Source organism: Ambystoma mexicanum, chromosome 7p (assembly GCF_040938575.1).
Source record: "Ambystoma mexicanum isolate Mex_15411 chromosome 7p, UKY_AmexF1_1, whole genome shotgun sequence".
Taxonomy (NCBI): Eukaryota; Metazoa; Chordata; class Amphibia; order Caudata; family Ambystomatidae; genus Ambystoma; species Ambystoma mexicanum.
The window spans coordinates 673,157,373-673,185,223 of record NC_090939.1 but is presented as its reverse complement, the minus strand read 5'-3'; the positions used below and the strand labels follow the sequence as shown (position 1 = coordinate 673,185,223).

The 27,851-nt window shown below is 47.4% G+C and overlaps 1 protein-coding gene across 5 annotated transcripts in view; it reads right to left on the bottom strand.

Annotated features, from left to right (window-relative positions):
• The window catches only part of ARHGEF7 (Rho guanine nucleotide exchange factor 7), a 1,715,641-nt gene that overhangs the window by 622,113 nt on the left and 1,065,677 nt on the right, over window positions 1-27,851 (bottom strand). For all 5 annotated transcript variants that reach the window (XM_069636766.1, XM_069636768.1, XM_069636767.1 and 2 more), the window contains one exon: window positions 25,778-25,837. In XM_069636766.1, the coding sequence (XP_069492867.1) occupies window positions 25,778-25,837 (60 nt within the window). The remainder of the gene's footprint in view (window positions 1-25,777; window positions 25,838-27,851) is intronic.

The following is a 27,851-nucleotide window of genomic DNA, read 5'->3' as shown; positions in this document are numbered from 1 at the left end:
TGGTCATATTGGATTTAAACACTGCTTTCAAATCCTATCTAAACCATCCACACTGAAATTTTCTTTATCATAGGACAACAGTCTCACTGCAGTTCTGTCTTTAGAGACCAATCTTTTTTCGCATGAAGCAGCCATATCCATAATAATTTTCTATTCCACATTCAGGATTCGGTTTAGGTCTACTTGGTTGAAAATATTTGACCTTTTCCAATTTGACCTATTTTTTGAGGTCGTCGTTCTTCTCGCTTTTTTGGTCGAAAATGCAGGGGAGACCACCCGCAAATCCCTCCCTCCACTTCCCCCCACCTTAACCTAATTCCCTTACCCTTCCACCATATAATTTAATTTGACTGAAAAAACTCTCTCAAAATACAGTCAAATCGAAAAAGTCACATGTTTTTTGATCAAGTATGCTAATACCACAGGATTCCATTGTTGCTCTGAGTTGTTTTGTTAGAACCTACAAACCATAAGCTACATAGAGATAGGCATAGAAGGTTACCATTCAGCTGCAACATTTTGAGACACAGGTTTACCAAGTTCTAACACAAGACACTTTGCTACAGTCCTGGGGAAATGCAGTGAAAACACGGGCCGACTATCCCTTTGATTTACTCCCAAGTAAATATAATGGTATAAACACAAAACATAATTAGAAAATCCCTCTGTGGATTTAGCACAGGAGTACAGCACCAACCCTGTCCCACTTACCTGTAGCCAGGGTCATGGCATGTCACTTTCTATGTTACATCCCAAGTTCATTTGATCCCGAACCCGATGGGTTTGTATCAGCCATTAACATTCCAAGAGATAGCCAAAAAGGGACAGTTATCTTCGTTCAAAATAAGCCTGTTATAGCAATTGGGGTAATTCTACTTTTCAGATTATGCTGAATTGCATCACAACAAGTCGCCTCTCATACATATGTTCAAGAAAGGCCACTAACTACGTGGCCTTCCCGCAATTTCTAACCTTACCAAGACAGGTCAAAAACCATATAAAACCACCACTTGATAGTAGACCAAGGTACACTAGTTCCCAAGTAGAAAGTGCTAGGGCTCTGCATCCCAACATTCTAACCATAAGGCAAAAGGAATAGCCTACACAAAACATGTCTTCGGCTCTCCTGAAGTACCATTCTACCTTTAGCACTGGGAGCTTCCACGGAGGGGAAACAGTTTAGTTGTGACAATTGGATTGACTCACATCTATAGCCAATTTTTTGGTTTGAATATTCTCACCCTTACCTGTTGCAAAACAAGGAAGACTTGTAAACAATCATGTATAGGTGTTATAGACTATCATTGGTCTACTAGCATGAAATGTTTGGTCTGTACAACGGGCTTTAGATGGGGCTTTTTTGCTTTGTTACGCATTTGCTTTATTTGTATAAATGAATACAGTTCATATTCATTATGTTTATGTTTGTAAGATCCATGGGCCTACTTAATAAATAATCTATCTTTTTATATTCAATTGTGTGCCATTTAATAGATTTATTTAAGTATAATTTACAATAGCCACGTGCCCCAGCGAGGGTGTGGCTTTACAGAATTAGTTTTTGAAGTGGTTCATTTAGGGGACTCCCCTATGTGTGATAGTCATGAAACACCATTGAGTGTCATTATTAGTAAATGGGAATGTAAAGTGGATGGGCGAGTGAAAGGAGGGTGACTGAGAAGAGGGTGGTTGAATTGTAGCATTAGTGTGGAAGAGGGAATTCTATTATGGAGGAGACAGCGGTAGAGTTCAGGAGGTAGTGGAGACAGCAATAGAAGGAGTGAGTGACATCAGAGCGAGGAGAAAGTACACAGGAAGCAGGAGGGTGCAGTTGTGAGTAGTAGAGTAGGAAGAGGATAATAGTGTATGGCGCCTGTTAAAGGCACATGAGGCCAGGAAAGAACAGAGTCTAAGTCGGGAAGAGTATCTGAAGGCTCATCCCCAGATACCCTGGTAGCTACTAACAACTTGATAATGTAGGTTCAGTCTACAACTTCCCAGAGGTCGTTTAGACTCATAGCAGGGACAACCTGAAGGCCAATGCCTAACAAATTCAGAATCTAGACCATAAAGAGAAACCAGCAGTATAACATAACTTGAGGAGTGTGGATGCCTGGGTTAGTGCGCGAGTGGTGCATTTAGAATGGAAGAGCGCGAAGGCCCTAGCACCTTGATAAGTTCAATAAAATCCCTCGATCCATCTCTGGGAGCTGGGAGTGTTCTTTAAGGCAAATTACATTTGGGACAGAGGAAACATTGTTTCTTACTTCTAGAGAAGCTCACATTGTATTGGCCATATTGGAAAGTGTTTTATACCACACTGATACAGCCACAAATGATGTAGGCAGTACATCTGAAGGGAAAATGTCCTACAAGAAGATTAGGATAATGACATGGACTTCTCTTTCAAGTGAATGGATCACGTCCATGGACAACCAGCTTATCAAAGAGAAGATTGACCCTCAGATACTCTCCAACAACAGCTTAAACCCACAAATCTCCTCCATCCTCCAAACCATGGCAGGTCTGACTTTGGCAGCTTAAGTGGCTTCCAGTGAGGCAAAGCCATGACAAACATTCTTCTAACGGTAAACACACAAAGCAGGACTACATACTGGGGGCTTGCCTTACCAGACCTGATCATTATCAGGAAGAAAGGGAAACAAGCCCTGCTTGGACAAAATGGCACACTGATGTAGCCTTTAAAAGGCATTTCATGACTGAGCACTGTTGCTGGGTCAGTTTACACACCGCACAGGTGACACTAATAAAGAAAGGCTATCTGGGGCTTTGACTGGAAACTGTAATTGAAACACTCCGGAGGCTGGAGAATGGGCTGAGGGGGCGCTGGGGGATTAGGAAGGCCACTGCACAAGGGTGCCAACCCTGGAAGGGGTGTACAGAGGATTCTGCAGGGCAGCCTCCTGTCCCCAGGCTTTGTACTTTTACCACAAACATGCCTACTTAACACAGTAATGGAAGAAGTACAAGCCAACATTTTAAATTGCAAGCACCGGTATTCACGGATGGAGGAGTCACAAATACCATTGAGAAGCAGTGGCAACGAGACAGAACAAACGCATGAAAACTGGAAAGGACCGTGGTGAAATCAAGCAGCTGCCAAAACAAGGTTGACTAATTCCAACGTGGCAACCCACACTTTCCTGCCTGATGTCCACGGAACCACACACCACCCCCCATTCATTACCATGTAACTGAACACATATGATTATAGGCCGAGACTTTGGAAAAACACACATTCCAAGGACAAGTTCAATCCGTGCACTCCGTGACCACACTCAGGCCCTCATTGACTCAATCACACTGATAGAAGTGACCACTATATAAAAGAGCCAGAAATCAACCAGGGTGTAAGAGTTTGGAGACTTGTTGGCAGCGTGGAGGAGAGAGCCATCAAGTAGATGGAGGGCACGGATGTGGTTGGAGGGACAGAGGAGGGCCAGAAGGAAGAGGAAGGAGTAGCTCAATAGTGAACAACCACCGTTTGAAGTGGGCGGGAGCAGTTGGGAGTGGTGCTCCTCTACTTTTTTTTGTTCACTTTAATTTTTATTAAGCATTTGTCATTGAACAATAATTTAGAAAACTCAATTAAACACAACCAATGTCACCAACAGATTTACCCCCACCCTTCTCCCTTTCCCTCCCCCCACACTATAGCTACCAGGCCCGACCATCCAGTGGGGACAAACACATAGGTGGGATTGAGACCCAGCCTTCAAGAGATAACTGGCACAGTGGGATCTACGTACGTGGTTAGCACATTACATCGGACCCCTTTAGACCTTTCAGGCCTGGGGAGCAACATCAACGCAGGGAAAGTCACAGATCAAAGTTTCAGGGCGTCACACCTTTCTTTTAACAAAATCACACTCCACTCCAACAGGAAGCTGTCCCTCTATCGGAGACAATCGCAGAGAGTTTTTCATACGTGAAGATACCCCACAGTTTAGAGAGCCACTAATTTCTGGTCGAAATAGATGTTTGTTTCCATTTCTGAGCCAGGGCAACCCTCCCGGCCCTTAACATGGCTTCCACTACTCTCGGGAAGCCAGTTGTTTCGGATCCAGGGGACAGAACGCCAAGCAAGAGTTCAATAGGGCATAATTTCGGGGAAGATACCGAACATGTCCTTAATCCAGCTCAACAGTTCAGCCCAGTAAATTTGAACCGACGGGCACTCCCACCACATATGGTACCATGTTCCCCATTGGCCACATTCCCTAGGGCAGAGAGGAGAGACTTATGCAAACATTTTAGATAGCCTAGTCGGGGGCAGGTGCCAAGCATGTAGGACTTTAAAATTGTGTTCCATCACTGACGTGTAAAGAGACTGAGCCAGAATCAATTTACAGATTGTACCCAGGTTTCATCTTCTATCTCCAAGCCCACCTTTTCCACCAAAGAACGTTTGAAATTCTGTCTCCCCTCAAGGTCTGCTGTGACCAAGACTCTACATTCTGGAGAGTGCTTCCTTCCTTTTGGGGGATTCCGCAATAATCTTCTCGAAGGGGGTGTGGGTGCGGGAGAGCTTCTTACACCACTTGGGGCCCGTCAAAAGGCCCTCAATGCGCAGGCATTCAAAGACCGACAGCGGGGTCTGACCCATGGCATCTGCTAAGGTCTCATAACCAATTAAGCTATTTTCCGTAAACAGCTGTGCAGCTCTCTCAAACCCCATGTCCGACCATTGCAGTGTGTCACAGAGCCCTATGTTACCTAAATCGAGGAGTGCGCCCCACAGCGATCTCAGGGGTGGGGGCAGCTGGAGAGGAGTGCATTAGCCTGGTTACGTCTCCATAATTCCCAAAGGACCGCCGGGGTGGGATCTAACATGGAGGGGGATTTCCTTGAGCGGAGACCACAGGAGGTCTCTCACTTTCTTGAGTTGAGTGTGGGTGTCTTCTATGTATGTCCAATAGGTACCCAGGTCATCCCTCAAGTGCTCCATCATCACCTGAAGCTGTGCTGCTTTATAATATAAAGTCCAGAAGGCCAATCCCCCAAGGTCCCTACAGAGGGTCAGGGTCACATATTTAACTCTCCGCTTTTTCCCTTTCCAGATAAACTGTTGGACCATGCTTTAGAGCATCGCGAAGAAGGAGTCTGGTAGGTGGATGGGGAGTGCCGAGAAAAGATACAAGAGACGGGGGAGAACGTTCATTTTTACCAATATCATTGGGCCAAACCAGGATAGAGTAAGCAGGCCCCAGCGTTGCAGATCTGCTTTAATTTTCTCCAGGATTGGGGTGTAGTTGAGGGCAAACAAGGATTCCATGTCCCTATGGAGCTTAACACCAAGGTACGTGGTGGACATACATTCGACTCTCATTCCACTAATCGTTTTCATACCAGCAGTGTCCTGGTCATCTCCTCCCATGGGTATTACACTTGACTTGGAGAGATTTATTTTCAGGCCTGAGAATCTGCAGCGGTTTGTAGCTGGGCTTGGAGGCGCAGGAGAGATTCCGTCAGATCCGGCAGGTAGCAGAGAATATAGTTGGCAAACAATGATAGTTTAAAGTCTTGCTCCCTGCACTGGATACCCGTAATCCCCTGGTCCAATCTGATGGCGATAGCCAGGGGCTCCATAGCCAGGGGGGAGATGGGACAACCCTGCCTAGTCCCTCTAATGAGCTGAAGGGGGTGTGGGGGAGGAGACGGCGCCATTGATCGCCACTGGGCCGTTATAGAGGGTTGCGATCCATCCTCTGAATTTTTCTCCTAGTCCCATCCTCTGTAAGACTATGCCCATGTAGACCCATTCGACCCGGTCAAATGCCTTTTCCAAGTCTATGTATACAAGTTGAGCCCCTAGTCCTCTAGGTGTTGCCTCATGGAACAGATTTATGGTCTTCCTTATATTGTCCTCTCACTGTCTGCCGGGAATTAACCCCACCTGGTCCCGATGCAACAAGGGCAGATTTTGGGCTAATCTATTGGCTAGGAGTTTTGCCAGAATGTTCACGTCGGTGTTCAAGAGGGAGATGGGCCTGTAAGATTAGCACTGAGCAGTGTCCTTCGCTTCTTTAGCTATGACTACAATCAGGGCCGCTAGCATTAACTGAGGAAGGGTGCCCATTTCCAGGGCCTTATTAAACAACTTCGCCATGAAAGGTGCGAGGGTGGAGCAGAATGCCTTATAAAATGCTACCGTAAAACCATCGTCCCCGAGAGTGGTGCCCCCTTTCATTCCACTAATGATACCTAGTATTTCCTGGGGAGTGATGGGCGCTTCCTTTGGATCAACCTTTTCCGGAGGGAGGCGTGGAATTGGAAGGGAGTCGAGGAAATGGTCCGCGTCAGACCAGTCTCCATTATATTCTGATGTGTAACGTATGTCATGAAACTGACAGAATTCCTCCGCTATCCGAGAATCCTCAAGAAGCTTTGGGCCGTCAGTAGGACACAAAGCATCTACTCCAATAAATGGAGATCACTGTAACATTGGCACTGCTAATCTCCCCCTTGACCTCCAAGAAGCAGCCCTCTGGGTCCTTAACGCAGCGCTTTCTTTTTAAAGTGTGCCTTACTCAACACCACAAGGGCAACACCCTTTTTTTGGATGGGCCTGAAGCATGAAATACCTCTTGTATTGATCGGGCTCTTAGCAACGGCTCCCTTCCCTGCACCCAGTGGGTCTCTTGAAGAAACATGAAGTGTAACTTCATTCTCACCACTAGGGATCTTTTGTGGGGGGGGGGGGGGGGGGGGAGTTCAAACCCTGTACGTTTAGCGAACCCAGCACCAGTGCATGTTTTGGGTTATCCATCAGGGAGGCGCAACAGTCTCATGGACATCCCCATGTTAAATACAGTGTGTTCGCTCCCCCTAGGGTTCGGGACACTCAAACTCGTTGAACCCCTGCCCGTCCCCCTGTGGAGCAGAATACAGCCTGGTAGCCTGTCAAGAATGGGCACCAATATAAGTAATAACAAATCTCCCCCTCCCCCCATGCACTCGCCCCCCCCCCCCGAGCACCTGGATTACTTGCGACAAAGGAATTGCTGCTGTGCCAGGCCACCAGTCCCTACCCCCACCAGGCTTTAGCCTGAAAAAAAAATACCACCTCTGAGCCCTCCCTCACCAGATATGACCAACCAAGCTAAAGATCCACTCGTACAACCCCCCTGCTATTTTCAACAATGCACCAAAATGTCACCTCTTCCAGTGTACCAAACAGCTCCTGAGAACAAAGCATTGTCACCAGGGCAACCTATAGATCGAAACCGGTCCATGGTTCAATGTTCCGATGGGACCCAATGCGGTCCCCGTCCCACTCCAGGCTCAGGGCCAAAACAGGAGGCTGGAGTATACTGAAACTATGTGTTCCCTGGGGAACAGACTTATCCGTTGGGAACCATTGGGGATGTCGGGTAAATTTTCTAAACTTCCTGTTGCCGCGTACGCAGCGCCTCTCGACAAAGCCATCCGCCTTCTGGGATTCCGTCAACTCCCTCCCACGATTTTTTAGGTTGCCAGAGCTTGGGGCGGATTCTCCTAGGAGCTCCTGTGTCACACAACACAACAGATGTCATCTTCCGTGACTAGGGAATATTTATATCCCTCATATTTGACGGAGAACGAGAAGGGGAAGCCCCACCTGTAGTGGACCCCTTTTGATTGAACCCACTTTGTTAGGGGGCCACACAGCCTCCTCCTAGTCAGGGTAAAAGATGAAAGATCTTGATAGATGGTTATTCGGGCATCTCCCCACTCTATCGGGCCCCTCTTTCTCGCTAGCTCCAGGATCTTGGTCTTGTTGGGAAAGTAATGAAACCTTGCCAGCACTGATTCTCGGCCCTCTGGAGCTTACCTACACTCTATAAGCTCTATCGATCGTTGGTTCCCTGATGTTTCCCTCGTCGAAGAGCTTACTGACCACTGCGTTGGCTTTCAAGATGTCCGCCTGGGTCTCGCCATCTCGTTCCGGGAACCCCAGGAACCTCAGGTTATTGCGCCGCTCTCGATTTTCCAAGTCGTCCATCTTGAGGGTGCACTTTTCTACCCATATTTCCAGCTCCAAATAGTCTCATATCAAATTGGGTCTCCAGGAGGTCCACAGATGTTTGGTTAGCCTCTAGGCCTTGGATGCGTTCATTCATACTGTCAACTTTTTTGTCCAGGCCTTCAAGTCTCTTACTAATGTCCTCCCTGAAGCCCCTAATTTCTTCCAACAGGGCCGCCATGTCCCTGCTCACTGATTACGCCTTGTCAGCATCCGCTGTGGATGAAGTAGACATAATTGTTTATGACATAGGCAGGGTCTGGTTGCGCCAAAATTGTTGGTGTGTCAGACCAACTCATGGGCTATCACCACTGGGGATCATCACAGGGTTCGAGCTGGAGTCTGGGCGTGTGGTGGGCAGATGCCCCTTGCTTCCCCCAGGGGGTGTTCTCCTGGTGTTTTCACAGACAGGGAGTCGAGGGGTGATGGCAGGGTCACCAGATACTATGATGGTGTTGGGTGGCCAGGACTATTGCTTGATTCATGGAGCACCAAAATATGGGGACACCGCAATGGATCAGTGGTGCCAAGCAGATCAGTCTAGTGCAAAGTCAACCTACCACTTGCCATTATTTCAAAAAAGGTAGCAGGCGCTCCTCTCCAGAAAAAACATGGCATGATAACCTGTTCTGAGATGAGAGTTTGCAGCACACACTTTTTGCTCACTGTACCTTTCACAGATGGGAAATATCCATTTGCATATCAGTCTTTGTCCCACCCACATGGGCAGTCCAGCACCAAAATGCTATGGCAATTCCTCTCTGAACAAGAGTACCAACAGCAATCCCATACACGTGTTTCAGCCTTGTTGGGCCTCATCAGTGAGGTGAAGCTGTGCCCCTCTGAGCACAGGGAGCAGGGAGTCCACATCTGGTTGCCTCCAGGTAACTCAGGTTGACCAACTCCAACCTACCACTTGCCACCTGCAAGAAGCAGTGTGTGGGCCCAACCATCCTGCCCAGTCTCTGTTTAGAGGGAGCACTGCTCCTGGCTTTTAGTTTCTGCGAGCCCCGGAGTTTGAAGAGGAACGAGGCCTGGTGCCTTGCGCTGTGATAGGGGCCTTGTTCCCAGGGAAAAATGCAAAACTCTCTCACCGTGGGAGGGGCTTTGTTCCAGGGCCCCTGTTGCTGGAATATAGGTAGTTGGTGCGCACCCTCCTGGGCTCACGCACGTCGCTCAGGCTGATGGGACGGTCTCCCCAGAGATAGGAGCCCCAGGGGGGGGGGGGGGTTCAGGGCAAGATGGGAGCCTCCAGTGGCCTCACTCCGGATACTTGCCCCCTCTCTCCCACCCAGTTGGATGGGGCGGACCAGAGGGGGAACCGTGATCCTTCACCAGCGGCAGCAGCCACGACTCCTTCCCGCTGGCCTAGGTAGGTAACCGTACCTGTCTCGCTCGGGATTGGGGAGGTCGCGGTCCCCAGAGCTCTGCGCCGCACACACCCCCAGGGTACCTCTGGAAGTGGGCTGCAGTCCGGAAGCTACTTCGTCCCTCCAGGTTTAATAATGCCTCTCTCGGTGGCTGCTGCTCAGCTTCCTCCGGGCCAGGTTGTGCGTCGCCCAGAGCTGCGAGGCCGCGCACACGTTTTGCCCAGGTGGTGCCTTAGAGCCACTCCAATTTTACTGCACCACTGGGACTCCAGGATCCGTTTTTTCGTCCTTAGCGGTACACGGGAGTAGCTTTCCGTGTAGGAGTGAACACTCAATCTGCTAGGCCCAGTCACCAGTCTCACATCGCGGCTGCATGGAGCTGCCAGTCAGCACACTTTTGCTGCGTGTTCCGCTTCCCCTTCTTCACAGTGTTACTTCTATACCACAGGCGACTCCGGCCCCCGTTCCTTCACTGAGGGGATCAGCAGAGGTTAATCTCAGTTTGCGGAGGGTCAGATCCGCTCACTGTAGGCTGCAGGGGTGGGGGTGGAGGGCTCCAGCCCTTTTACAGCCTCGACGGTGGGGACCGATGAAAGAGTGTGAGCTAATTTCTGCGTCCCCTGGTGGCTCTCTGCCTCTACTTTTTTTTTAATAAAGTTTTACTGTTCCTATACTTTTATTTAAAAAATAAAAGGTTCCGGAATGGTTTTGTTTTAAAATGAAAGTGCAGGAAGAAGTTGAAACTTGCACTTCAGTGCAGTGCAATGAATGTTCCCTTAAACAGTAGGCTCATTTGTTTAGGGGTGTGTATATAGCGCGTGGGAGGAGACATGGCAATGGGCTTTATGGGGAGTGGGGACAGGCCTGCAGGGAACATAGTTCCACTACTACTTTTCGTACGCTTCGACCACTGACGACCAGTGAAGTGGCAGAAGGGTTTTGGAAGACTGCACAATCTAGAAATGAGAGAAAGGGCCGCTGTCAAGGGACAGGATGGCGTTGGAGGAGGGACAGAAGAGAGCCGGCAAGAGGTTGAAGGAGTGCAAGTAGGAGGATGGAGGAGAGACAAAAGGCGATGTTTATTGGAGGCAGAGGAAGAAAATGAATGAAGGCGATAGTAGAGGACAAGACGGTCTGGAGGTACAAGTTGTGCTTGCCCAGACTATGAGCACCAACAGTTAAGAGGGGTGCTGAGTGATATAATGACAGCCCAGTGGTGCCAGAGCTCCGATGCAGCCAAGGTACCGTAGCTAGTGCAATTGAAAGCTTTTTGGACCTGGAGCCAGAGACATGTAGGAGCAAAGACCAAAGAATGTTGCTAGCTATAGTGAGAGCCATAGCCTGGAGTCTGATTGGGTTGACATGCCCACTAAGCATAATAAATAAGACCTGGCTGAGAAAGAGATCGTCTAGCTTGTAGCCACAGTCCTGGTGGATCTGACAAGACCATCAAAGAGGGAAGGTGTGGTTGCAAGAGGACGAAAAGAGTAGATAAAGACTGTTTTACTACAATGGGGAAGTCACAAATCCCACCAAAAATATAAGAGAATCACTGCTTCATGCTGCACAAAACCCAAAGGGAATGTTTGAGATGCAAAACCATTAGGGTTTGTCCCGATTGCCAACTAAGCAGGTTCCATGGGAGTTATGAACCAAACAGAACCTCAGACAATCCAAGTTTAAGAGGTTCCTGGGAGACCAGAACCTGGAATACTTGCCAGATACCGTATCCCACAGGACTATAAGCATCAAATAAGAAAGAAGTCTGTGGTGGCCTTCAGGGACATCTAAGCTGGCATCACCGGAGGAGTGAGCCTTAATCGAATCAGTGCCACATCTATCTCACCCACGACTGGCGGGCTACGACGACTGCAGCCTAAAATCAACTAAGGACAAACAGGGAAGAAATCAACTGTCATCTGAAAGCAAAAGTGATCACAGCCCAAGAAGGCCAATGCTTGCTAGTGATGACTATAGATGGGTCCCAGTAGCCACAAACGCAGATAACTAAGTGACTTTATAAAATCTCTTTAGGAGAAAGCCATCCTGATCACAAACTGTATACAAGTGAACATTTTGGCTAAGGATCGCAATGCTACTTTAGTTTAGTTTTGGTTAATAACATTCCACTCTCTTGTTTTGTTCTCCTCATTGCATGCATGTTTAGTTTGACCTTCACCACAAACCATACGATTATACTTAAATAAAAATCATTTTTATACCCGAACTTAGACAAGTCATCCGTCAATATCAATCTGTGAATAATACACATTTCAACCACCTGAAGTCAAGAAGCAGGCCCACAACGCTGGTGTTGGGAGGCCTCCAAATGTTTGTAGGGCTGCATCCCCATGATTGGGCTAGGTGTCCCACAAAGAGATAGAGGGTTTGCACTATTATGTTGTTCACTCCTGGTATGAGTCATAAATAAGGCTTCCAGTTTTCCGATTTTTACACAAATACAGACAGAAATCAATCTGCTTTCTGTCTGTATTCATTTATAAAAATTGATAAAAAACAGACAAACAGGTCTTTCTGTCTGGTTCTTGTATGGGAGGATAGGTCCAGGAGACCCCTCCTCCCAGACATGACCAACCTATGTGAGGTTCGTGGCTCGTCAGGGGCCCCCTGCCACCAGGGCCCAGGTGGCGGGGTGACTACTGATCGACACACAGGACTGATCGTATTGTACTGTAACAGACAGTGGACACCATTTTGAAAACATCAGGACTCCATTTTAGATACGGACGACCTAAAAACCCAACGAGGGAGCCTGCTTGCAAATACGGCAGGTTGGCCCCCACTCACAGAGAGCCATGCCCTTCCTCGGCGCCTCTGCTCCATGGTAGATCCGCTGAAGGCCCGTTCTCACGAGCAACCAGACATGAACAAGTATCAGAGCAAACACTCTATCATTTACCTTCCGCAGTACATCACTGTCCCCGAAGTGACCCGACTTGCGGTTTAAGTCTGGAAAATAACAGAAAACCATCCTAATAGAACAGGCCTCCACCTTGCATCTAACACCCAACATGTAAAATATATGGTGTCGGCATTCCAAGATGGTCGCCGGACCGTGAGGACGTGCACCTCGGATCCTCCGTGGAGGCAGCCACAACAAGAAGCAACTAGGCAGTCCAAGCATGCAGAAACCGTGCATAACCATGCCCTGGTGCTGCCCATAGCACCTTCTACGAGGACACCGACGTTCCGGCACCCAAGACAGCTCCTCGGGCGGTGGGCTGGCTCGAACTCTCCGGAGGCCGGCAGGAGACGCCAGGCGATCAGTGCGCCGTGAGTGGGAGCCCAGGTGATCGGCTGTGGATGGGCGAGGGAACACCTCCCGCACTCTGAGACGTGGTGGGGGCCTGGTCCCGGAGTTATCCCCCCGGCAGCGGAGTGGGAGCCGAGGACTCGCGCATTGGCCGCGGCAAGGAAGGGACCTTGCGTGTCCCCCTGTGTGAGGCGGTGAGGAGGGAAGCGGACTGCGGAGCCCAGCGCCCAGGGCTCCTGAAGGGACCGTGCGGTACTACGCCGCATTCAAAAGGACACAGCAACTGACACGCTCTGGGTGCCGCAGAGCCTCAAAACAGTGTCTCACGCCCCGTAATGCGGGGAGAGACGGACCAGTGCCCGCCACCCATGCAGACACCCACCAGGCCTGGCAACAAGCCGGGATACTCTCCCGCTGTCCCACCCACCCCCAGCGGAGAAGTAGAAGCGGATAAACGGGCTGGCAAAGGTGAGGAGAGCACCTGCATTCCTAAGTGAGGTGGGGGGAGCACGGCAGAGCCCGACGATCGATGTTCTGAGCCCCAGGGGATTCATGCTGATTTGCACTGAACCAGTGCTGATTGACACGCTTTATAAGCCAGAGTGCGGTGTTCAGGGTGTCCGGAGCCCTGAGCGCAGGGAGAGGTGAATTCGAGCACCCACAGAAGCCCAATTGGGCCTAGCAACATGCCGGAATACACCCAGCAGGGCTAAGCCTTACGGCCCCGCAGAACAACGGAAGGGGGATAAGAGAGAAACCAAGTGGTGTACCGGACCCGGGGGGGAAGGAGCCACGCTGGGCAAGTGCAACTGGGGGAGCTCTGCCGATCGGGCCCATACTGCTGCTCCGAACAGGAGTAACTACGCACTGAACACTTGATGCAGATCACATAATTCTCGAAGCCCCTACATGCGTAGGCAAGGCGGGACACTTTGAACACGCGAAATACACAGACTAGCGCCGGAGAAGCCTAAACAGCAAAGAAGGGAGTTAAGGAGCGAAACACGTGGGTTCCCGCCTGGCACTCAGACCAAAAGTAAGGAAGGGAACCTACTCCCGACAGTCCAGACAGAAATCGCCTGGAGAGGAGGATCTGTGTTGGGACTACGACAGACACCCGACAGCAGGGTGCACTAAAAACACAGCAACTGGGGCCGGCAACATCAGCAGCAGATACTACACACTACGGGACTACGCTAGCCGACCCAATCCGGAGCAATCCAGATGCCAGGCACCAAATCCAAAACTGGCCCAATAAGAACAAGAACCCCAGCGAGACCTCAGGAAGGGCAGATAGAGAAGTGTTGGAGGCAGAGGCATCAAGCACACAGAGAATCGCCATCCCCGCCGCCGGTTCTGACTGCTGAAACAGAGGACCTCCCACTGAGCACAATGGCATCCGACAAAGATGAACTTTTGAATTGCTTAAAAGGAATGGAGGCCAGACTGACAAATGCTTTTCATAACCAAATGGAACAATTGAGGGAGGACCTAAAATCATCTCCCCAGGAGGTCAGTAAAGAAATGGCACAGATAGGAGGAAGGATGGATATAGTCAAAAGTGGCCTCTCGAATGTTGCCGAAGAAGCTAACCAAAATAGTCTTATTAGATCAGCTGGCAAACGCAACAAACAATCTGGAACTTCAGGCGGAGGATCTGGAAAATCGCTCGAGGAGATCCAATATTAGGGTCAAAGGCCTGACGGAATCGGTGCTGTGCAAGGACCTAAAAGACACCATGCCACTCTGCTTTAGCATCTTGCTAGCTGATACCCAACCTGAGGAGTTTGGGTTTGACAGGATACATCGAGTGGGCCCAAAACGTAATGAACCTGGATCGAGACCCAGAGACGTCCTGATAGCGATGACATCGTACTGTCTGAAAGAGGAGGTATTACGTGCGGCGAGAACAAACAGAGACCTTACGATTAATGGGTCCCGCATACAGCTATACCAGGACCTTGCCCTGATCACTCTCCACAAAAGAAGGCTAATGCAACCTGTTACGAAGGCCCTTCAAGCACAACAAATCCGATATAGATGGACACACCCGTTTAGCCTGTCATTTACATGGGAAGGAAAACTAAGGAGAATTGGGAACTGTGCCGAGGGATTGGCTTTGTTGCACCTGGAAGACGAGCAACCAGAGGCGCCCGCGGTGCGTTATGACCTTCCCACCCGGCAGACCATGGGAATGGACAACGGAGAGAAAGCAAAGACGAGGGAGGGCAGGAAGAGCTGGAAGCTCGCAACCGGGTCATGACCGCGAGAGGAAGGAACCAAAGGACCCGAACTTGGCCCATAATAGGGACAATGCATGATGTGCCAACTACATTTGAGAAGACCGCACAATGGAATAGGAGCGTCTGCACAGAGGTAGGAGGTCACAAATCTTGGAAGCAGAGTCAGGTAATACAACTCCTGACTAATGTGAACTGGGGGGGGGGAACTTAGAGGCCCTAAGACCTTCTTTGACCAGCGGGGGGCCCCTTAGGAGCCCAGGCCTCATGTACTCCCAGCATTGGGGAAAGGGAAGGGGGTGGGAAAGGGAAGGGGGTGGGTAAGGGTGGGGAGGGGAACAAGGGACAGAAAAATAAAGAACCAAAAAACTGTGAAGAAAATTGAGCCAACTCCACAAATGAGTAAAAATAGAAGCGAAAACAGGCAGAGAAAGTTACAGCAAGCAGAACATGGGGTCCTATATGCAGATAATCCCCACCTAGGGTGTAATGGAGGAAGTGAACATTGTCTTGATTAATTTCCAGGGGCTAAACTCCCCCGCTAAAAGAAAATCAATCTTAGGCAGACTGGAAGCTATGCAATCGAAGATCGCGATCCTACAGGAGACACATTTGCTCCAGAAAGACAGAAAGACGAAATAAGGATGTGAAGCAGAACATACCCTCTCCAGTTTTTTGCCTCAAGCCAGACAAAAACAAAAGGGGTGGCAATCCTATGCAGCAGAGACTTGGGCTTCCATAAACAGCAAATAATAAAGGATCAGGAAGGTAGATATTTGGGTGTAAAGGATACTATCAACGGCCAAACCTATACAATTCTTGCAGTCTATGTCCCCAACGAAAAACAAGACCAGTACATACCCAAACTTCTCCAGGAGGTGGGAGGGTGGTGTGAGGGCCGGGTGATAATAGGCAAGGACTTCAACTGTGTGATGGACCCACAATTAGATAAGACACTTCCCCCGACTGCAGCAGATCAGCGTAATAGACAGGCCCTTGGAAAACTCTTTAGAGATTTGGAGGTGATCGAAACGTGGCAGTTTTTCCACCTGGAAAACCGGGAATACAGACACTACTCAGCAGTGCACAGGGGATATTCTAGAATCAACATGATTTTGGTTTCCTCTACACTAATCTCCTACGTCAAGAAAATAGAAATTGGTGTCCAATATCTCTCCAATCATGCCCCGGTTATGATCTGTATAGAACTACAAGGGACTAAAAACAGACCCCGACCACAATGGAGGCTAAATGAGACGATCTTAAGTGATATTGCACTTAGGGCACACATGGAAGAAGTCATATGTAACTATTTCCTGGAAAATGATAATGGTGAGATAGACTGGAGGGTGGTATGGGACGCGGGGAAAGCAGTAATTAGAGGGGAATTCATAGCACAAGCAACGCAATATTACAGGGGGAAAGCCCTTATAACGCCTAAATTAGAAGAAGTAGTAAGAAATGCTAAAAAACTCCATAAATTCCGACAGACGCCCAGAACCTGGAGGGATCTTAAGAGGGCCAGAGCCAAACTAGAAACCCATACAGCAGACAGAACAGCGCAAGTATTGCTAAACATTAAACAATCATACTACAGACACGGGGGGAAAGCAAATACATTTTTAGCAGCCAAACTTCGTAAACAGAAGGCGTGCAATAATATTACCCGGCTAAGAAATAGCAGTGGAGAATTGCAAACGGGGGACGAGGAGAAACTAGAAACGATGGTCCACTTTCACAAAAATCTGCTAAGGAGAACCTGAATACAGCAGAACAAGTATCTTATCTGTCGACTATAAAAGTGCCACAGATCTCGGAACAACACAAAGCAAAGTTAGGAGATCTAATCACAATGCAGGAAGTGTGTGATGCGATAGCGGCCCTACCCAGGGGGAAGGCACCAGGCCCAGATGGATTAGGAAATGGGTTCTACAAAATGTTCCAGACACAGGTAGCCGCCCCCCTCACCCGCCTTTTTAATTTAATCAGGGACAGGGGAGCAGTCTCAAAGGACATGGGACACCCGACCACGATATTACCCCTAAAGCCAGGGAAAGACCCAGTAGAATGCACTAGCTAAGGCCCCATAGCTCTCCTCAACACAGACGCAAAATTGTATGCAAAAATATTGGCGAATCAGTTGGCAACAGTACTGCCCGAGATAATACATGAAGACCAGGCAGGCTTCGTAAGGAGGAGACATACACAGGATAATGTCAGGCGAGTAATTGACATCATAGACTGCGAAGTTAGGGGAGACCAAAAATTCTCGATTGCAGCGCTAGACGCCACGCGGGCATTCGATAGCATAGACTGGGAATATTTAAGACTGGTACTGGAGGGCTTCTGTTGTGGGCCGACATTCACTAAGAAGGTTTTAGCAAACTATCAGCACCCATCTACGCAACTCATGGTAAATGGCTACACCTCAAAAAGAATCAGCATCAGGAGAGGTACTCGGCAGGGGTGCCCTCTCTCCCCGCTCATATTTGCCATGGCAATGGAGCCATTTGCATGCAGGATAAGGGAAGACCCAAGAATTAAAGGGGTGCTCAGCGGGCAGTTCCAAAACAAGATAGCCCTCTATGCGGACGATATTATGCTCTACATGGAAGACTCCATACACACATTACCCAGAATAATTAAAGAACTGCAGAAGTTCGATAAGACATCAGGGTTTACAATAAACTATTCAAAATCCAAAGCACTGAATATAACCGAAAGTAGTGGGGACATAGCACGCTTGAAGGAACAATACCCCCTAAAGTGGGAAAAGCAGTCCCTGGAATATCTAGGGATCCATATCTCTAGAACAGTAAAGAACCTGCTTAAGGCAAACATCACACCTCTATGGAAGCGCCTGCAGGAAGACTTGCAAAGATGGGATGCCCAGGAACTATCATGGTTTGCAAGAATAGCAGCGACAAAAATGACCTTGCTGCCCAGATTACTGTACGTCGTAAGCTCAACCCCGGTAGAGATTCCCCCAAAATTAATTCAAGAACTCCAGAAGGCAGTATTGAAGTTCATCTGGGGAAACAAGAAACGAGGATCCAAAGACGGATCCTGCTGAGACCCACGCTTCTCGGAGGGCTAGGAGTTCCAGACTTGGGGAGATCTGTTTTAGCAGCTCAGCTGACACCAGCGTTGAAATGGGCGGGTTAAGACCCTCTCCCGGGATGGGGGAAAATAGAACAGACCGCGACAGATATCCCATTAGGTATGCTACCATTCCTAAAGCCAAATGTCCAAGATAAGGGAGGTATCCTATTAGAGGCCACTAAGACGACACTACGTAGCTGGGATAGGGCTATACGTGGCAGCGGGGTCAAACAAGGTCTGGGTCCACTATCCCCTATAGCACATAATATAGACTTTTCGCCTGGGCTCCATAAAATGATATGGGAAGGTTGGAGGGAAGCAGACACACTGTCCCTACAAGATATGTACCAGGATCGCGCCCCACTCACCTTCGAAGCCTGTAAACAAAGATTTGGCATTACCAAAATTCACAGATTCAAATATATACAACTGTGCCACTGGATTTCTCATCCAGAGGATAAAAAGGCCAGGCTACGACCCCCAGTAGGCCTAGAACTAACAATACGGGAGGGGACACCCACAAAAGGGATCACTATTATATTATATTACTATCACAAGCTATTATACAGGGTGCAAATAGAAGACACCCTCCAATACATGAAGGACTGGTAGCGGGACATAGGGGAGGAGATTACACAGGAAGAATGGAGTCAAATCTGGAGGAGGGCTCATAAACTATCCAAATCCACAGCAATAAAAGAATCGGCATACAAACTCTGCTATCGATGGTACATGCCCCCAAGTAGAATACACAAAATGATCCCCACGTACCCTCCAGAATGTTGGCGACAGTGTGGAGAAAGAGGAGATGCGTTTCATTTGTGGTGGTCGTGCCCAAGGATGAAAGTGTACTGGAAAGAAATACTGAGCCTTATTAGAGACATAACGGGCGCCGACCTACCATGGTCCCCAAAAGTCATTCTGCTGGGGGCAGTAGCGGAAGGGAACTATGCAGCCTCAGGGAACAGAGCGGCCCTCATAACACACCTACTGACTGCAGCTAGGATGACAGTGGCCCAACAGTGGAAAACAGTGTAAGGTCCTACGGCACCATGGTGGTGGGTGAAAGTGTGGGGAGTTATGGCAATGGAGAACATCTGCGCCACAAAATTAGGGACATATCTGAAATTCTTGGCCATATGAGAACCCCTTCAGGATTACGTGGGAGAGAGGGAGACTCAATACTTTAAACCCCGGATCCTCAGAAATATCCACATCAGATAATGAAAGCAGCGACTATGGCCGAGGGGTTGGCTCATGAAACTGTTCTGGTTACAAACCAAGGTTTTGTATGGTACGAACAATGATGGGGGGTGGAGGGGAGTTGGTTCGGGGATAGAAAAGTATGAAGACAATACTGGATTCAACGCTAAATTTCAAGCGTAATGAATATGGAGTTCACGAAGGTAACAATGTTTAAAATGCATATTGTAATGAATGACCAATTATTGTCTTAATAAAAAAAAACAAATGTTGGTTAAAAAAAATAAAATATATGGTGACACTACCCTCCTTGTATAAACCCCTGTCGATGTCCAACCATACTCCAAAGCTCGACGATTTATAGAATTGTTATAGGTATCAAACATCTGTGTTTTGGGGACAGGATAAAAGCTCATAAGTATTGGTAAAATAAGCATGGCCTCAGCTCATGCACGATACCATGTGCCTAGAAGACTTAATTAAAAGAAATTGATACAGACCACCTAGTGCTAACTAACGAATGCTAAGTAGAAAGGAAGGCAGAAAAGAATTACTGCGAGCATGTGTGTGTTGCACAGAGGGACACGTTTAAATGTACAAGCCACAATGAAAATGTATTATCGCCTCTGAATGTATTGCTTCTATGATCCGGAGTACACCACCAAACCTAATGCTACCTCATGTGTTATTCAGCTACTACCATGTGAGATTGCTAAAATGTAGTCGTCCGATGTTTAAGTGATGTATGAAACACTGCCACATTATTGTAGAAAAATATAAAATAATACACAAATGTATAGACATTAGAAATGTGTGATCACTCTAATATTACTAACTTTATTAATCATTTCCTCGTTTCACATAGTGTGCAGCCCAAGCACAGAGAATTGCTCACACACACACACCCAAGGCCATCTCCCTTCCCCTCCCGCAAAGGCATGCCAGGACAAGCTGGTGTGCGAGCAGCACAGCCTCACCTCCCCTCATTCTGCTGGACCCGCTTCAAGCATTCATCTCTGCCATGTCCGAGACCGCCATGGTCGGCCAAATGAATTATTTACAACCCGGTCCTAAACCCCACTGCCTCGAGGGGCCAGAGGTACACCCTTGCTGATCCAGTGGTACTCCGGTTCACCCCAAGTTAATGGGCCTCGGAGGGCAGATATTCAACCATGTACTAACACATCATAAAGTGATTCTTCACTACATCTAACGAGACCAGAATGACAGGGCAGCTCACCTCATGCCCTCAGACCAGACACCCAAGTGTATGACACTCGGTCAACAGGTCAGAAGTAACAATGCCCTGATGTATTGGTGAAGCTTCACATTATATGTATTCCCCCTGTGTCCTATTATCCCTTAGAGTAACATATTGCAGGATTTACAGGAACCGGAATTATCTAAACGGATGAATGTTTGTGTGTGTGGCCACAAGGGCAGAATGTCAGGGCAATCATCCATCAACGACACTGACCGCTCCTGGCCTGGCAGCCCCACCCCGATGAGCCCAGGTGACCTATCCGCCCCACATTGGAACCACGCTGATGTCCACCAATCATGGAGCTTCTCGTCACTACTGCACCTAAAGTTAGTCGACGCCACCCAATCCCCAAGACTATGTGCCCCCTATAGTGTGTAGGTTTCATGACAAAGTTTTGTAATAAATAAGACTGTCTTTGCTATTGTCAGACAGAGCGCTCTCAGAGCTGGCAGAGTCCTTTGCATGCCCTATTTGAATAAAGAACTTTTTACATTTACCCGCACTTGGTCTTGGCCTCATTGCCTCTCAGGGGTGTCCATTATTGCCTCTCATTGCAGGGAGGGTGATGCCTTTTGGGGACGCTTGCTTTCATTCTCTAGGATGTCCCGCCTACATCGCAGGCCAATGAAATTGCAGATTGGCAGCATGGAGAGTGTAAGATTTGTATAAAAATAGCATGAACGTTCTTCAAATTGCTGATAGCATATAGCTTAAGGCAGCAGCAGTCGTTTGTTCTGAAAAGAAATGGAGGTCGCATTTCTTTCCTTTATGGCTGCATGTGTGCTTTAATAAATACATTTTTAGAATAAATGCTAAAAAAATACTGGTTGTGAATTAGCTTATTAGCTTCCAGACAAGAATATTATTGGGTGTCTTGTTAGCTTGTCTCCGTGGGACCAATCAAGGCATCCACTTTACCGACTCCTTGATCCCCAAAAGCCGGCAGTGTTTGACCCAGAGCTGAAATCAAGGCACTGATGTGCTAAGGAGACATGAGAGCACCAGTAACTGTACAGATCAACACGTGTGGGGTTACTAGACTTTTCGACTGGAACTAATTATGTTATTGGAAGATTCAGGAACCAGAAACCAGGAAAGGTCCTCCTGTGTATGTGCAGCAGCGGGTCTTTTATTGTAGGGTCACCTCCGAGAAACCTCTATATATTATCTCTCCTCTGATGCCAAAGACTCCATAACATAGGGCATAGGGGGTCACCTTCTACTAAAAAAATCTGGATCACGCTTTGACAAAAATAACATCCTAGAAAACTAGAAAATTTGCAACGAGAGGTTGGAAATGGGACCAAAACTGCTGAAGCCAGCGCACTGATGCCCAGTGGTGAAGGTGCGTGGTGCTGGAGAAGAGTGGTCTCTACCAGCTGGAGTCCTAACTGAGCCAAGGGGCATGCTGCTGTGGTCAGAAAACATGCCTCCATCAGCCACTGGGCCCTTGGCAAATATGTTCAACATCTGTTGCTTGACATCTCCCACTGCTCCAGCTTAGAAGAGTTAGTGGGGAATGGTAAGTTGGGGTCTTCAAAAAAAAAAAAAGAAATTCGGCATCCTAGGAGCAGGAGTGACAGTTCCTCTTTCTAATTAATGGGAAGGAAGAATGATCCCCTGACTGTTCACTAGAGGAGGTAGACCTCATACAGCACTTGCAGTAACTTATGTGAGAGGGATTTCACTGACAGCTTCTTGACACAATTTTAAGAAGATGTACATATCCTGTCCTTCTGGAGGAAATCCTAAAGCTTTGAGGCAAGCATGGGCTACAAATCTGCAATCGTCCATATCTTGATCCTGCCTCAGGCCGTGGAAACAAATCATGTGGGGAACTAATACGAACATATGTCTCTAACAATCCCTAAAAATCCCTGCAGGGATCTAAGAACAACTTAGAATTTGGCAGGACATAATGAGAAATTGCAAAAATTGCTAATTGTGTGCATGAACAATGTAAGGAGTTTGCAGAAAAAAGGAACTACGATTGAGACACACCAATAGATCCATATTTACTGCCCTAATTTGTGGCATCCTGAGAGCACAATAGAGTTGAGTGTAGTCGCAAAAGATTTCTAGGAGCAGTTGTAATTGGAAGGTATATATCTAAAATGAGTAATCTGTGGAAGGAAGGAAGGAATCCATTACAAAAGCTAGCTTCCAGAAAAAAAAAGACAGTATGCCTTTTGGAAATCACAACTGGTGGACCCGCCACAAAATTTTTGAAAGTAAGTATAGCATGTTTTTGGTAGGCCGTGTGCTTACCTGCTCCAGTGGAGATTTGCCCACACGAAGTTAGCAGTTCATGGTTTCTAACCATTTAATGAATTGCTTTAATTTTCCAAAGACCATTAAAAGCTCCAGAACTTTGACTGCAGGCAATGCAGTTCCTAGCATGATAGCGTAGTGAAGCAAGTTATGTGCCTACAGCGATGTCCAGAAAATACAGGATGCTGGGAAATTCAGTTGAAGCAGAAAAAATAGAGTGCTTGAAGGGCAACTAAAGCAAATATAGCTAACATCTAGGAAACATAAAATTACAAAAAGAGGAAGACGCTAACCAGAATAACCAAAACACAATATATGAACAAATAATTACCGAAAAAGACATGAAGAGCTTGGCGCATTTGTGAGAAGCTACGTACGAGAAACATCACTTCTGATTTCTTGCTCTTAGTCACCTCTGGATCTCTTTTTCATCCTCATTCTCACCCCCCCCCCCCCACCTAACAACACCTCTCTGATGCCATCCCTTCGCTCTTTCGATTGGCTTTAGCTTGTCATAAGCAATTAACATGAAAACATTATGTTCTGTAAGGGTGTAGAAGTAGGAGACTGACACACTGTTCGCGTATTTATTAAAGAGAAAACCCTATCTGGCCCTACTGCTCACATTGACCCCTCTTGGGATGAGCCTGGCTGCTCAGCTACACTACCAACCTGTGTAGTACAGACTTCTACCAAAGGTTGGGTTCCTATTGCCAGGAGGTCAAGGTTGATGTAGTCTCCCAAAGGGTACTGCACACATCTTGCCTAACACTAAGGACGTCAGAATGTCTGCCGAAAACAAATAGACCACCTGTGTGTGTCCAAAAATCATGTACTTCCCCCCTTACACTTGAACAGAAACTAACTAAAGTGTGGATCTTCTTGGTACAGAAGAAAAACTTATTTATTCTAGGTGGCATCTCCAGCCTTCCCCCTATGGCATAATGAAATGTTCTTCAATGGGAGAACAGCAAAACAAAGTCTCAAAGGTTCCTTGGACTGACTCTCCCCCAAGGCACAAAGAAAAGAAAATCTCGTCTTAACAATGTTCACCACTTGTGGGGGAATGTTTCCATTCACCAGGTCTTTCACAAGTTTCTTAGGATGAAGAGAGAATAACTCTCCCCCCCTTGGCTGTTTGCAAAAATCTTCATAATGTACAAGGGGGGGGGGGGGGGGTATGACACCGTTCCCCGGGTCTTTGGCTTTCAATAGTGCCAAGAGAATGACTCTCCTGTCTCGGCTGTTTGCAGTGAGTTGACAGCACACCAGGGGGGCATGACTATGTTTCACCACCAACCTAGTTTTTCACTTTGCTAGGTATAGCTATCACAATGCTCCCAAAACCGTGTCAAGCGTAATGTTTCCTTAGCCTTGCTTTGCTTATGGACTCACAGTCAACCTGACTCCCTTTGCTGTCAGGCCCTGCGGCTATTAATATTTATGAGGGTACTTCAATGGGTGCGGATCCGAGACTTGCATGCACAATCCACCTGGTATACTCTCTTGCCAGGTGCCATTATAATGAGGATCAACAAAGAAGCTTTATGGGTGCGGGTCCCAGACTCTCACTTTATTCTTTCCATTTTCAGTCCACCTGGTTTACTAGCCTGCCAGGTGCTGAGACTATGATTATTAACTTGACTGCTTTCACAACTTCTTATATCAGGGTTAGGGTCCCAGACCTGTGACTCTCGTTTCCCAGCCTTTACAACATTGCCTTGGGCCTCTTTCACCTCCCTTCACACTCGCATACCTGTCTCTATGGTCTGCAGTGATCTTAGGGCTTCAGTGATGCTTCAGACCAGCCTCAGTGTTTCCTCACCGGTCAGCGGTTCCGTGTTGTTTGCGGCGGCTCTGCAAAGGATGTTTCCGTCCGGTGATCGTGCTTCCGGCTCCGCACGTTCGCCGTCCCAAAGGGGCACCAGGAGCGGCTGCCTCTTCTTTCATGGAGTGGTCCATCCACACCGGACCCTCCTTGGGGAGGCGTGCTCCCTTTGTGGCGTCCGTCTGCCTTCTCTCCAGTGCTTCCTTCTCTGGACTCCTGGTTCCTCCAGGGAGGGCTTGACATTAGTCCAAGTCCTTCTTCCGATTTGTATGCACACATCAAGTCCATATTGACTAGACGGCTCACTTTAGTTGAGCGAGGTAATCCTTAGTACTCTGTGCCCCTTATTCATCTCAGTACTAAATGGACAAGTCTCCCAAGAACAAATAGTCTCTATCCTCGTCTTGGTATTAGGAAGGGGAACTCTATTTAAGTAGTCGCTATTCTTCCTTGTCCCAGTACTAAATGGGTCTGTCTCCCAGGAACTGATAGATGCCTTCTTTATTTTGGTATTGTGAAGGGGAACTCTAGTCAGATAGTCCTTGCTCTTCCTCTTCGCAGTACTTCACATACTGGAAGTATAAGAGAAACACATGGGAACAGTGGGAATGGTACTGGTATGGGTTGGTGAGGAAGGCGGGCTAGGATAAGGTGGGCTGTGGGTATACCATGTTTTCCCCAGGTCGTCACTAATCCAGTAGGGGGCCGTCCTCCTCATGAGATCCACCCGCTGATTACCACGCCCCAGGGGGACTATCGGGTAGCAGCCTCACCTCTCTGGCCTCGGGTTAGGGGCTCTCCCTAGGAGAGAATTGACATGCGGGATTCGTCCCCTCATTTCACATTTACGGTTTCCTTTCTGCTCTTTCAAGTGTTCTTTGAGCATTAAACATAATACAATTAAGCAACAGAATAGAATATGTAACCAGAAATGATTAAGAGCATTATTGTTCACTTAATGTAGCATGCATTTAATTGTATACATTAACGGATAATCCCTGTGTTCTAGGCATTAAAGTCTTGGTCCTTTAACCTTCTGTCATTGAAGAGGTGCACCTACATTCAATGTTCTCTTACAAATTAGCATGTTTACCGTACAACGAAGTGTTCATCGGGCAGAAATTCCATAACACATGGGGATGAACACATAAGACATCAAATATTGTTCTTGAAAATAATTTAATATGAAAGCATCTTACTGAAAGGCTCTTGAAGGCAGTCATAGATTTCTGAATATCAGATCGATCAGGGTGATAATCCTAGGAAAAGAAAAGATGATTTTCATATTATGCACAATAACAGTCTTGTTACGACAGAGCATGTTAATCTCCGTGATATTTGACTAATGCCTTTGACACAAAACCACCATCTTGAACACATATGGAACATTAAAACACAGTTCTGTTACTGCATAACCTTCTCCCCAGAGGGGAATCCTGATTAACAGGTATTTTTAGGTGTGGTGTGCAAAATGTAGAGAATCTTTAGGAGACTTTTCAATGCATTCATTTTTGCCTAGATACTTACATGGAGCTTGTTCCACCTATTGCAATCCTGCTCTATCGCTTCAAGAACTAGAACTGGGTGAACCGTGACAATCTTCTTCAAGTCTCTGATCAGCCCATTTTCAAAATACTTGTAATGTAATGTAATTGTCATTTGTACAGCGCCTTTCACCACTGGTATGGTGCCAACGCGCTGTTTGTCAAAAGCCCTTGGGTGACAGAATTCCAGGTATGGGAAATTAGTCAAAGAATTATAGAATGCATGTGTGCATTTTAGCTAATACGAAGATAGGTAGCAGCGGCCAAATCCCTGCTAGTCACCCATGTCGAGCAGGCATGTGGATGACTGCAGAGAGGTAGTCTGGAGAGTATGCGAGAGCAAGAGAATCAAAACGTGTGCAGCTAGACCACATTTTTATCAAGGGAGGTGGCTGCATTCTAATGTTAGAGGTGTTGTGCTATGGGTCTTAGACTTGTCCTCATACTTAGCCCACGTAACTTACAGAGTTGCCAAGTGATGAAATCTCAGGGGGATGAGGAGAATCCCGACTGGTTGAACATTCAATATCATGTACAGCATTGTTTTAAGCTCTATTTCCTGTTTAGGAAGACACCAGTATAAAAAGCTAGTGAAAGCTGCAGTGTGTGTGGGATGTGCGAGTGAGGTAGGGGGAAAAGAAGACTGAATATTCACGAAGCAGCAAGACCAGAGTGCAGGCAAGGTATTATGTGCGAGAGAGAGCCTACTGAAAAAAGTGTAGCTGTGATTGTGAGATTACATGTGGTAGTGAATGGTTCTGGAGGGCGTGTACAGGTGTAATAGAGGGGCAGGAGGGAGAAGAGAGTAAGAGTAGCAGAGAAAGGGAGATAGAGGGGAGTGAGTAGAATACTGAAAGGTGTAGATAAGAGAAGGAAAGGGTTGGGAGGAATATGAAAGAGGAGAAAGAGGAGAAAGAGGAGAAAGAGGAGAAAGAAGCTAGGTGAAAGGGTGTGAAACAACTGGAGGGACAGTGGAGGAAAAGAGGTGGGATGAGTGGAAAGGGGGATAGGGAGGAGAGAAGAGAATGAGGGAGGAGAGAAGGGAATGAGGGGTGGAGAGAAGGTGGAAGAGAGTAGGAAAAGGTAAAAGGGGTAGAGAATAAGGAGATGTCATGCCAGGGAGAGGAGTGAACGGGTGTGAGAGGAAGTGAGTAACCGGAAGAGTGGTTGAGTGGAAATTGGGAAAGTATCCCATAGGAAGTTCCAGAGAAAGTTAGGTAGAAAAGGCCTTTAGGGCATACGATAGAGAGGCTATTCCAGATCACAGAGGTTACCAATCTGTAGTGTTCAAGGTGATTATGGGTGTCGGGGAAGTCTAGGCTAGGGCGGGGAGTCCCGGGGAGACTCAGGCATCAGATGGAAAACCCCATTAGTAATGTTATCCAGCAGCTACTGCAACTGCATGGCAACCACCCTCAAAACCGTAGACTGAAAACCCTTGAACCATATATCGGAGCTGTGATTTTCTGAAAGCCACCAGTAAGTTTTAGTTGTAAAGCAGACTTGACTTTGTAGTTCATTCAATAGAAAACAAAACACAGTTTGTATTAGACCCTCAATGAAAATGCAACATCTTGGTTTGGTTAAAATTGATATTTGGGTTGTGCCTCTAGCAGGTGGACCCTGTATAATTGCTTAAGTATTGCCTTGCGGGGTCTCTGGTTTGGAAGAGGTATTGAACAGGCATGGGATTGGGAAGGTCACATAGGGAAGTTATTCCTCATATTTT